Genomic DNA, 13658 nt, shown 5'->3' with positions numbered 1-13658 from the left:
AACTATCCACAACGTGACATTGGCAAAATTGTGGCAACACAGCACTGCCATTCATAAAATAGAATTGAATTGAATTGATTATACGATGTCATATTATGTATTTATTTGTAAGGTTTTCAAATTTTTTCGTGTACCTATCATAGGCATTGTGCTTTAAAGCTTGTATTCAAATTAAAATAAAACTCATAACGTAAATAAAATACTGTCATAATAATTATTAAGCTGTTACGTAAATCAAGAATTTTGTTTTTATGAGCGAATGTAACATTTTGAAATCGGAATTACTTTACTGTACAGATATTGTACGTACAAATATCAACTTTTATTTTAGCTAATACAGACTGGAGGATACTTATTAAGTCTATTAATATATATTTCTAGAGCACGTAAAGATATTAAACTATACTTCTTAAAAGTAGCGAAAATTAAATTGGATAATTCATTCGAGTCAACTCACATCAGTAAGAAAATGAAACCCACTGTGGCCGCTGATGAAATGTTTCCTGAAGGAGTGGGACCATACATGGATTTAGAGGAAGTATGTTTACAATATACTAGCTGCGCCCCGCGGTTTCACCCGCGTAAGTCCGTATCCCGTAGGAATATCGGGATAAGAAGTTGCCTATATGTTATTCCAGTTGCCCAGCTATCTACCTACCAAATTTCATTGCGATCGGCTCCATAGTTTTGAGTGAAAGAGTAACCATTACACACATCCTTACAAACTTTCGCATTTATAATATTAGTAGAATAGGAAGTAGAATAGTAGGATTCTAATAATATACAAAGAGGATTTTTTTGAGCACTCTCTTCTACTCAAACAGTACCTATTGAAAAATAACATTGCAATCTACTCAAATTCCTGTAATTGTAAATGTATATTTACTTGATTGATATTTTTAGGCTGGTGGGCCTTCCAACCTTTTAATGGATTTAGCTGCTAATGAAAAAGCGGTACATGGAGACTTTTTTAATGGTACAGTATTATCAAATTTGTAGTAAGTAAATTATTATTCAAAATTTTAGTCAGCCACACTAATATTTTAAATCTTTTTTTTTATTCATTTTTCATAATTTAGTTATGCTCAGTGACCAAAAATTCTCATTAATTGTGGTCAAAATAAAAGATTTCCGTCACAAAATGACTATTATGGCTCTAATGGAAATGCTAATGATGCATTATGGCAATAAATAGGCCATAACACATTCTGAACTTTAATTAGTTTACCTTGTGATGGACATGTTACCTAATGAATTTTAAATTGTCAAAGTAAAGGCTTTAAGTTCCTTATTAAGTGTAAGTATAACCTACCTATAGATAGTAGGTAGATTAAAAGTCATTACCAATGTTTAATTATTATGAGAATTACATACAATTTGACATTTTTTTCTATTTTCAGATTTTGAAGATTTGTTTGATGATGATGATTTAAAATAACAATAGTAAAAACCTTTATTTTACATCAGCTATTAATTTAAACAGCAGAAGTTAAGACATTTCAACTTAGTTTTATTACAGATTGTTGTTGAAAATCTTGCTTCTTGTGTTCAATTTTAAAATAAATTAAGAATATGGATTATTAAAACTTTTGTCCAATGTGGTAAATTTCATTTTATATCCTTTAAGTTTCATACATATATAATTATAAAAAATAACATATATATCTATTACATAGCATTGGAAATCAATTAATGAAATTTTGCACTTAGCTTAGTGTTAGTGGTATCATGGGACACAAAAATAATAGTACATAAAATATTTAAAATTTTAAACAAATGTTTCAGGGCAAGAGTTAAACAACACAAATATTTAATTATTTTATTTATACTTTTTAACATGAAATCTATTCTATAAATGATAGATATGCTGAAAATGTTTTGTCATCTGATCTTGTACATTGTAACAGCTAGTGCATTCAGTCAATACCCCAAAAATATCATAAAAATACTGTGCCTCAATAAGTGTTTGTCCTACATTTCATTTGAGATCAAGTTAATCCAAAAAGTTATTATATTTGCTATTGTGAACATAAAAAATGAACAAGAACAAATCTACAAATGAAACAGTCAACAACAATTCATATAATTTCATAAAGAATGACTTGAGCATTTAGAGTTCAAAATAATAAGGTATAAGGTATCTTAAAATTATTAATTAAAACTAGAAAAATCCCACATCATTATTATTATGGAGGGTAAAAATGATAAAACTTGCATTATTTTCATAATGCATTTTGGCATAATACATTATACAACCAATGCATATAAACAAATATGGATTTGTTTCAACATCAGTGTAAATTTACTACTTTGCTGTTTCTTATTCTTTTATAACATTTATACAATTTTACACATAAAACAGGTACCTTTATTTCAATAATAAAAGTTAAAACTACACTATATCCCCTCATTAGGATATAAAGGTGCTTATTTTATAAAAAATTTGAGTTCTGCATCAAATAACTGACAATAATTTCATGGTCTATCTAAACATTGAGAAAAATACAAGTATTTGAATTTTATACTAATTTAGTTTTTAATTTATTGCCAACATACGATAAATCAACCCTTGTAGTCAATCAATGTAAATCATCCATTACGAAATCAATATTCCCAAATTCTTGTAGACGGCGAGTCTTAATATCTTATTGTGTGTTGAGAGACATAATTGGAAGTGTAATATACAACATAATATCTCCGTGGTAGTAGATGTAAATTCAAGTGTTCAACTTAATTTATTGAAACAGAGATGAAAATAAAAAAATACAATCTACATGAACATGTGCTTGACCCGTTCGAAAAACTACGCAAACAAACGTAAATTTATTGTTATTACATAATATAAACAATTTCTTTTCTCCCATCACTTTTAAAATTAATTCTTCAAAAGTAAGTTCAAATTCTATATATATTACACAACAAATTCGGTTTCGTTTTTTTTTGTCATCGTTGGCAATAAAGCTGATGACCTAATAAGTTAGTTAGGTAAGCTCTTATCACCGCCCATAAACATTCGTAGAGGCGTAAGGTCGATTGCTGAACTTTCGCCTCTACAAACGGATTTAACAACAATAAAATGGAAAGATTGGTAAGGAAAAGGATATTTGGCCGGCTACGGCAGAATATAAAAGATGAACAAATATTATAAACTAAAATATAGGTATCGTAATAAGAAATAAAAAATAACATACTACTTTTTTATATCGAGTTGCAGCAACCGCACCAGCCTTTAGACCTATTCGGTTTTTACTACGAGATCAAAGACGGTGTACTACTATATGCTTCTTTATACTGCGCATTGGCTGTACTGTCAGACTGGGTAACTGTCTTTCATTTTCTACAACATTGCCTCGCAACTATAGAATCGAATTAGTATTACAAGTACCTATAAATATATATCTATAAATCGTTTAGCTTTTGTTTTTTGAATAAGCTTCTGTACAGTACAGTAACTGTAACAGTTGTCAATCTTAGATACAGCTAATCCTATAATTTAATTTGGATAGGGTCTGAACTTTTCATTAGAACAAGTGTGTAAAGACAGTTGTTTCTAAGTTTGCTGTGTTATATGAGAAGTCGCAAGTTGAGAGGTAATTTTGCATTATATTAGCATTTGGTAAATGCACTGCTGCAAGAAATAAATAATTTTTCTAAAAAAGTAATTTCATATATATCATGTTAGTTTTTGCGGGCAATCTCAGCGCGACTTCTTGGATTTAGTGTTGCCAATAATTTATTTTTAAACTTGGGTAGATAAAATTTAATAAGGAAACCAATAAGGCATATGCACGCATCGAGCCGGGGGGAGTGAAAGGTGAAGGGAAAGTGTTAAGTTACAACACCACTACAGAGAATCGGCGTGAAGTAGTATCGAGCGAACCACCAGATCAGCAGCTGTTGGAATAACTAAGTATTGATGTGATGATTTTGTTTAGTTTTCGAAAAAAAAAAATCATTGTATATAAATAAATTTGATTTTATCTTTCCGAAACACATTCCCATTTTTTGCCTGAGTTAGACTCTCAAATATCAATTAAGATATCAATTTTATGCAGTTGTAGCTAATCATGCAGACACATATTATATAAATCTAGTCAAACATTTGGACTTGGATAACATAACAAATATAATATATAATTTTTATTGCTTTTCTGACTGTTTATTATTATTATTAAGACAAATAAATATTATTATCAAAATGATAAATTCCACACCTATATTATGTTAAAATACAACATGAAATTTAACTGTTATATAATTCTGCACTTTACGCGCCTTCTGATTCAAAATTATATATTGTTGAACTGAATCCCATACCAAATATAACAACAGTACTTTGTTAAACATCAACATCACTACTGTCCTCACTGTATTCATTTGCATCAGCTTCCTGATCATCATCAACATCTGCTTCACCTAATGTTTCATCGTCCACTCCTTCTTCTAAATATTCCTCATCGAGAATATCTGAAAGATTATTGCTGAGACCCCTTGCCATCTCTGAAAAATTTATAAATACTAAATTACTAAAATTAATTGCTGTTTGGAAACGGACATTATTAAGACAACTTCTTATACAGAAGTATCATTTATTGGAAAAGGCACTGTCCCTTCTAATTTTTGACACAACATGCTGTAACACTTTGTAAGAATTTGATCTAAAAGTACAAAAAGTATAGATATAGTTATAAAAAGAATTACTTATAATAAGAATTACTGAGTAGTTCAATATATGCTTGTTTTATGGTATAGGCTAGCAACGAGCAGACGCGTCGCCTGGTGTAAGACGAACCACGCCGCTCATAAGCACCCACTCCGCAAGGAAGTGACTGCATTGCTGTCCTCAAATAAGAATTGGGGGTTAAGTATCAAAATACGGAAAAAATGCCTTGCTTTATAATCGGCTTTTCAGGTGCACGTAAGTCCTTCTCTTAATTTGTTTTACACATGTAAACATTCTCCTTGAATCACTCTATCTTTTAAATAAAACTCCATCAAAATCCGTTGTGTAGTTTTAAAGATACACACATACCTTCATATAAGAGAAGATGAGGGAAGCGACTACTTTATACTATGTAGTGATAATAGGGTCAATCAATAATTTTGAACAAGTGTAATTGGAAAAATATCCTAATTTTCTTTTTCTATAACTGCAAAACGTTAAAAAACTTAAATCTAATAAATTTTCATAAATATTATATATATAAAAAGAACATTGTTTAAAAATTTAAAAGTTTATTTTAAATATATTTAAAACTTTATTGATAATTATTTCCTTTAAGTTTACCCCAAGTGACTATGTATCTGTGCATAATGGTGATGAGGCAAAGTTGCGCTATAATAATTGTACTCAATGGGCTAACAACATGCAGTGGGTGAATGACATTTTCCACCAAATTTATGGATCACTTCTTTACCTTTACTTTACTTCTACTTTACTAGAAGAACGAATCAAATTATTATGGGGTCTTTTTATCACTATGGGGTTTTTTACCATACAGTTTTAATATCTTGTATGGGTTATTCATTTTTAGAATATATCCTTGCTTAATATTTAAACAGGTATTCATAATAATTAACAACCTCAATAAAATAGTATACAAAAGAGAGAAAAGTGTAGCACCGGCGAAGCAAGGCCCGTTAATTGCTGATTCTTCTAGATAAAACGACATTTGTAGTTTAATAAAAATGTCTATTTATGATCACTCAAGTCAAGTTGAAAAGATTTATATCCTATTGCTCTAATTCTTTTTTCAACAATTAAATAATTGTTTCAGTTATTATTTTGTGTGAAAAAAATATATAGAAATAATATTTCATTTGAGATGTCATTAAATAAATATTAAACAATAGGTATACTGTTTATGCCAATAACAATTTACTTACGTTCTACATAACATTCTAACGATTTTGGAACCATACTTTTCGCTTTTTCTATATCTTCTTCTGAACATTCTCCTTTATCTAAACCTGAAAGAAAATCATCACAATTTTTTTATTTATTTAAATGGTGTGTTTATGTAATGATCTTAAACTGATTTCCAATTTCCAAGATATTACAGTAAAATGTTTCATGGATGAATATGGTATATTAATTAAACATACCAAATAAGAGACCCATCCTTTTTAATATATCTATATCGTCATGAATCTGGAACCTCTTATTAAAATTAAACATATATTCTGTCCTGAAATAAAAAATATTTTTTTTAATCAAACCCAAAAAAGGGTAAATTATATTGGCTTTGCTGGATCAGTTTGAATAATAGATTGTTTGAAAAATAGCTGATTATCAATATAATATTACATATTAATCTTTATTTCTTTAGGTCAGTGAAAAAAATTCAAGCACAGTCATAAGTCACATAAATTGCATATCAAATGTATTCTTTTAGATATTTACGTAAGTGAGTTTGTACTACTTATTTATTGTTCATATACCTACTACTTATTTATGGAAATCCTACTACAAGGTTAGATATTAAATAAAGAATGTACTTAATAAAAAGTAGCATTTCAGTAAAATCGCTACTAATATTATAAATGCGAAAGTAACTCTGTCTGTCTGTCTGTCTGTTACGCTTTCACGCCTAAACCACTGAACCAATTTTTTAATTTGGTATGATAGGTAGAACTGAACTTGGGAAAGGACATAGGATAATTTTTACCGTGAAAAAAATGGTAGGAGTTGAAATAGGGAGATGAAAGCGATATAACCAAATTCCACGCGGGCGAAACGGCAGACGGAAAGCTAGTAAAATATAAAATCTCTATCAGTCAGAGTGATCACAGTTAAAACTATTCATCCTGGACATCAATGGGTAGTATATCCAGTTGATAAGTTTCGTTTCTAGTTATTACTTTTACTTTAAGTAAATTTAAAATATGTTATTAATCTATATACTTACTTATCATTAGAGATACTACAATCAATAAGTGCCTTATCACTTGTATTTACAACAATAAATGGTAAATGTATTGCTGATGATGGTGACGGTTTTATGCCTTTATTTTCTGCTTCTTTATTCCTTTCTATTAAACCTTTAAATGATATATGCTGAAAAAATATACATGCTCTCATAAATAGATATACAACACATTACACAAAAATTATTATTCAGACAAGCAATTAATTCTTGATAAAAATCTTTTTGCCCCCAAGCAAAAATATGGACCTTATAAATTTCATGTCTGAAGGGGATGATATGATTTTTTGTATTTTTAAATAATAAAGATTTGTTTTTGAGTTAGACATATTTCAGATATAAGAACAGGTGTAAACAAGACTTAGTTTTATAGCATACTAGCTTCCCGCCCGCGGCTTTGCCCGCATAGTGGCAGGAACGCTTTCCTGACATGTTCTTGTTCCCATGGGATTTCCAGGATAAAAACTTACCTATTTCCATCTCCTGGTTCTAAGCTACCTCTCACAAGAAAAATATTTTCAGCCAAATCGGTTAATCTGTTCTTAAGTTATAAATAGTTTTACTAACACTACTTTCTTATATATATATATAGATAATGAGACCTCAGTAAATGTTATAAGAATGTTTTTTTTTATTCTATGTTTAATTTCAGAAGTATTAAGTTAGTGAACCTCTTCCTAAAGTATTTGTTTTATATAAATTTTTGAAAATTTTATACAGATCATATGAAAAGTATATCTTACCTGCAATATAAGTTCTTGTAACTGTTGTGTTTTCTTTTGAATTTGTTCCAATTTTGTTTGCTTTTCCTTTTCAAGAGCTGTACATTCTTGTATTGAATTAGTTGGTAGACCCAGCCACCTTATTTCCTTTTTATCTTTTGAAATTATATTCATTGCCATCAAAACATTTAACGCATCATAAACTCTTCGTCGAATATTCTTTTGGTCATATTGCTGAAATGTTAAGTTTCTCTGTATTACATTAAAACACAACATTTTCCCTTAAGAGGCTTTCAGCTTAGGTTAAATTTGTGATGTGAAGAAGATGGAATTATCAAGTATCTTCATTTTCTTACCAAATTATTTCTGCTATGCATGAATTAATAAAAAGAACAAATAAATTAAAAATCCAAATTGAAGGAACACATGTTGTAAGTAAATATGTAACAAAATGGGGTGTCATTGGATAGGTCTTTAAAAATGAAATAGAAATATCTAAATAGCTTGTTTCCTCAAGTAAATTTTTAACGCTTAATTTTATGCATCTAAAGTGTGTAAATGTTATGCTTCCTCTTTTTCGAAAATTCATGAAGTACAAAATTTTGTAGTCCATAAATGTGAAACTGCGGGTGGAAAGCTAGTAATAAATGAAATAAACATGGTGAGAACATAATAATTATTGTATCTTACACAAATTATCAGAGCATATCAGTTATAATTTGCAGTATTGAATGGTTTTACCTAAATTAGAATTATTTAAACCATGTAATATATGTTATTGTAACATTGTAAAATAAGATTATTGGTGTAGTGAAACAAAGCTTAGCTGCAACAAAGCCAAGCTACATATTTGGACTAATTATTGGTAAGTAAAAGAAATAATAATTGTTTTGGGATAGGTATAATTTATATTACACAAGAATTAAAAACGATATCATATAATATTTTATAAATGCTTTAATATCCTGTCCATGAAACAACAATAGATATTTAAAGATTATTGATATAAAGGTAAATTAAAATATGACTCACTTGGCTATCAGATGATCCATGTATTCCAGTAGCAAATTCCAGGACAAGTTCATCAGCAACTTCATTGTATGAGGTAAAACCTTTATTCCTGACTTTTTCACAAACTTTCATGGAGAAGTGCCTTAATCCTTTGCCAACTTTGTCTGCATGCTTACGCCTTTTTGTTGTGCTTTAATTGTCAAAAGAAACATTTAATTAAGATTATTAACTTAATCAATGACCATTTGACTATTTTTATAATGAAACAGGTTCTATCACCATACTAGTTATCTTTGTATATGTACACAACTTTGGGATAAATTCAACTGTTCTTTATATAGGTCAATTTGCATTAGATAATTTAAAAAATTACTAGACTAGATATTGACGATGTTTAACCCTATTAATAGCATTAATCATAAGCATCTATAGCCTAATACTGAGAAAGAAACAAATTTTATTTTCAAAAAATTCTGAATTCTTATCAAAGTTGCTGAAATAATATCAATTAAGCTATGCCCACTATTTGTTTACCATGTGCTGAACATGTCAGATCATCAGATTATAGTATTGATGCACATCAAATAATTTTCATTACAAATTTTAATCACCATATGGGACTTCTCAGTTTGGTTCAAGCTGGACTTTGCCTAGCTGAGTAGCTAGTACTGAATAACATCTTAAAACAAAAAAGATTTGTGGCACAAAAAGCAGCCAAATGAAAATATTTACATAAGTCAGAACAACAGACACTTAACATGGTATAATACTCACTATTCTGTTGGGGCATCATTATCTGAATCATGTCGCCGTCTGGATGCATGAGACATAGTTAAAGGTTCACTTTGTTTGATATCTGTTGTTTTCACTATCAATTCACTTTTACGTACAATTGGGACTAATTTAGGTACAAATTCTAAATTTACTTCAGTAAAAGGTTTTTGTACTTTTATCTGAAAATTGATAATTATTAAGAAAAATTCATAATTATAGAAGGATATATTGAAAATGTAATTAACTATCCCCTTGTAAACACCTCTGTTCAAAATTTATTTAAAGCATTAGAAAATTACACACCAATGGCTTTTTCAAGTTCAAGTCAGGATCAACAGATGTAACAACTTCTTGTAATGAAGAAATAGTATGAGATTCTTCTACTTTTTCTGAAAGAAATCAACTTTTGAAATTTCTACATACACTGCTTGTAGTTCATATTGTGACATAATTTATAAGCTAACATACCTGATGTACATTTAATGCCACTAAGTTTAATAGGTTGAAGGGCTTGAGGCTGTAAAAGATAGGGCCAAATTTACAGCATTGTAAAAATAAAATGTATACTTGAACTTCCACATCTATATATTGCCAATAATAATAAAGAACAAAAACATCTGGCAGTTAGTTTGGAATAGTAAATATTGTACAATAAAATGATGAATTATGGATACCCTAATGAATCATATGGAATTCCTACCTATAAGCATAACAACACATGAAACTAAAGATGTACTACTTAAGCTCAATACAAATCAAAAAAAGAAAGTAATGGAACATATGTTAATTATGTAAATTATTTCATTTAATTTCTCCTTGTATTCCTACTGATTGAGAATTTCTATATATTAAGATCAGGAACTTGCCTTAATGTTTCCTTCTACTGGTTGAGCTAACTTGTAAATTTTCACAGGGGTTTGTTTGATTTTTATTTCGGTAAGAGGTTGATTGATAGAGTTTTGCACTACCTTAACCATTTGAGGCTTTCCTAAAAGTTTTAATAATTTAATCCTATGTTGAATGTGTTAAAGGCAAATTGTTTTAAAGGCAGGAAAAGTATTCTCAATTATAGAGCAAGATTTAAACTGGTTCCTGGTTGTAACAATATTATATTTTTTAACCTAGCAGTAAACATCATTTAATAAGACTTGGGCAATTACATTGAGAAATTTGGCGGCATCATGTACTAACCATTAGCGTCATGTATTACAAAATTGACTACACTACTTTTCTGTGACATTTTCGAAGTACTCCATGCAATAAGGTATCCATTTACGTATATATGATGATAATTATGTGTAAAACACTCAAATAAACTACAACAAATTAACTTGCATGGTCAAAATGGCGACAATTTGGGATATTTCGAAGGTCAGAAAATGATGTAGGCAACGTTCTACTGCAAATAAAAAACACCTAGCCCCTAAGATTTTGCCACTTATCACAAAACAAAGTCACAATATATGTTTAATTTGAATGTTTTATGAAAAGTTTAAACAATCACTGTGGACAACATTGATGACAAAGTGGCGCCGGTCTTAAAATTTACCAGCTGATTGGATGACGCTGTTCACGTGTACCCAAAACCAGAAAGCCCCGCCGGATTTATTTCCGGAAAAGGCGCGAAACTTACAGTGACATCTGTCGAAGAACAAAGGCAAAATTCATAGACAATAAACGTCTACCTATTTGTTTTTTATTCGACCGTTAAAGTAAAAAAACTCTTTAACTGTTTCCTTAAAATTAACATATTCATATATTTTTTATTTACTTTTAGTATATATAATTTAAATATACCTATAACGCTTTGATGAAAAGAAAGAATTGAGACAATATCAATATCAACAATTTTTTTTTATGTTTTAAATAAATAAATTGACTCGTCAATCGCACCAAACATTCAATTGAATTTTAATTTGTATTACCATTTACCATTTACAATTTGTCTCAATCCAATGATCAAGTTTTTTATCGCGAAGAAATTTTTTTCAAAAATTCTAATCAAGAATCTGATCAAACATATAGATATACAGATTATGCATTTATATACTGGTACATAAAATGCTTTTTTTCTAGATGGGCCCTACAAACTTGAAGCTAGACTTCTACTAAAATCCCCTACACATCAATCAAATATAATACCTCTGAGAAACGCACGACAAAAATGTAACATTTCCATGTACTATCTGTGTACGGGACTTCTTTCATTGCACCAACTCTAGACTATTTACTTTTTCATTAATAACCAGTAACCACAGAGTGCTTTTATATAAATTTTATAACCTTGAAGTTTAAAATTTTTTTATAATATAAATGCAAATATTAAGATTACATATTATGTTTCGAAAAGTATTTTAGATAAATTTCAAGTCTCTAGTGATATTAGTGATTTCGTAGATATTATAAGATTTAAATTAAGTAAAGTGAACATGATTACAAAATTGTTTACGTTATTTCTGTTCTGGGTTAATGTTTTTTCGATAAATATTAAAGATTTAAATCTTCCTCCTGAACATTTCGTATATTTATTCAATTCTTTTCCTGATATTGCCGAATCTTGTTCGAAGGATAGAAATTGCCCATACAAATCATTTTTAGATAGGAAAGCTTGTTGGGGCTATGAAACAGATTGTAATCCAAAAAATTCATATCATGTACGGCCTCGTTGTCCTGGTGATCATAGAGGCTGGGTTAAATCAAAACAAGCTCAATATGAAACTTTCTACACTCAAGCTGATTTTGGTAAGATTTTTATGACTACTTACTATTTTATTTAAATGGTAAAAGTTTCTGTTCCTTCTTAGATGATATTACGTCGGGTTTTTAGTTTTGTGCGCCGTTGGCAATTATATTTATATAAGCAACATCAAATTGGTTTACTTTTTATTCATTTTAAAATTATAAGAATTTATAATCTAAATTTTTCTATTAGGTTATGTAAAAGAGCAAATAGATGAACTAATGGTAATGTGTGAAGCCTCTATTCCTGATGACAGTTCTCTGGAGTGCTCTAAATATTTAAGGTATGAAAATATCTGCTTTACTAGCTTATTAATCACTCTAGTTTTACACAAAGCTTGTATTAAAAGATAATAACTTATTATTAAATGAAAATCAAACAGTATTTTTCTTTTTTAGATTCTGTAGAGGTCGGAATCTCTTGCTCAACTTTACGGGCCTTCTTGGACGTGGAAACAATTTAAGATATAAAATGGATATTCTTGGACCTGGTCAGATTGGTATGTAACATAATGCCTAAGACTTCTATAAAATGACCAATGTGAATGAAAAACTTAAAGTTAATCATATTGCACTATAAAATCAATTATTTAATATAAAAGAAATACTTTTGATATACCAATAACAATTGGTACTAAACTAAGAATAAACTCTAAAGTTTTTTTTTCATTATAGGTGGACATTGCAATTTTTATTCTGATCGGTTAATGAAAGAAGCTGAGCATATGAGTGCATTACAGTCCTGGGCACCTGAATTTGTAAATTTTATAAAAACACCAGAAAGACCCATAAAAGATGGCAAATGTGACATTGTCATAGAAAAACCAACATACATCATGAAATTAGATGCAAGTAAGTTAATAAAATTTGCTCTGTAAATATTCTATACTTGTTATGTGAGATCAAAATGGTTTTCTTTAATTTCAGCTGTGAATATGTATCACCATTTCTGTGATTTCTTTAACTTATATGCTTCATTGCATGTCAATTCAACCCACCCAACAACATTTTCAAAGGACAATCACATACTTATTTGGGAAACCTTCACTTACGAATCTGCATTCAAAGATGCTTTTAAAGCTTTTACTGTTAATCCCATTTGGGACTTAAAAAGTTTTAGAGGAAAAGTTGCATGTTTTAAAAATGTTGTGTTTCCACTTTTACCACGCATGATATTTGGACTTTACTATAATACACCTGTGGTAAGTTTTCAACATAGCTGTTTGCTGCAAACCGCAGCTGAATTATTCATAAAGTAACTTAAAATAATGTTGTAGATTACTTTAATAGATACATTTTCAACACTTCTTGTCTAAAAAGTTTGGATTTACTTTATTTTATTTTGAAGACATTTATGTCAATTAAATCTGCACTCATTAACTAATAATTTCAATGTATTGTTGTTACCATGGTATTTGACATGGACATTCAAGTTTAAAGGCCGGCAAAGCACTTGTAAAACCTCTAGTGTTGCAAGTGTTTATGG

The 13658-nt window shown here is 29.2% G+C and overlaps 2 protein-coding genes across 2 annotated transcripts in view; both read right to left on the bottom strand.

Annotated features, from left to right (window-relative positions):
* The window catches only part of LOC119829005 (COP9 signalosome complex subunit 9), a 17235-nt gene that overhangs the window by 2028 nt on the left and 1549 nt on the right, over positions 1-13658 (bottom strand). The window lies entirely within an intron of this gene.
* Positions 2942-11031, bottom strand: LOC119829012 (transcription factor Dp-1-like). The gene is made up of 11 exons (XM_038351369.1): positions 10625-11031; positions 10300-10421; positions 9902-9950; positions 9737-9822; positions 9434-9612; positions 8681-8849; positions 7670-7882; positions 6909-7057; positions 6106-6188; positions 5887-5970; positions 2942-4500 (listed from the first exon to the last, which is right to left on the bottom strand). The coding sequence occupies exons 1-11, from the start codon at positions 10671-10673 to the stop codon at positions 4340-4342; spliced, it is 1344 nt and encodes a 447-aa protein (XP_038207297.1). The 5' UTR covers positions 10674-11031; the 3' UTR covers positions 2942-4339.

This window comes from Zerene cesonia, chromosome 1, assembly GCF_012273895.1.
Source record: "Zerene cesonia ecotype Mississippi chromosome 1, Zerene_cesonia_1.1, whole genome shotgun sequence".
Lineage (NCBI taxonomy): Eukaryota > Metazoa > Arthropoda > Insecta > Lepidoptera > Pieridae > Zerene > Zerene cesonia.
This window is presented reverse-complemented; position numbering and strand designations above follow the sequence as displayed.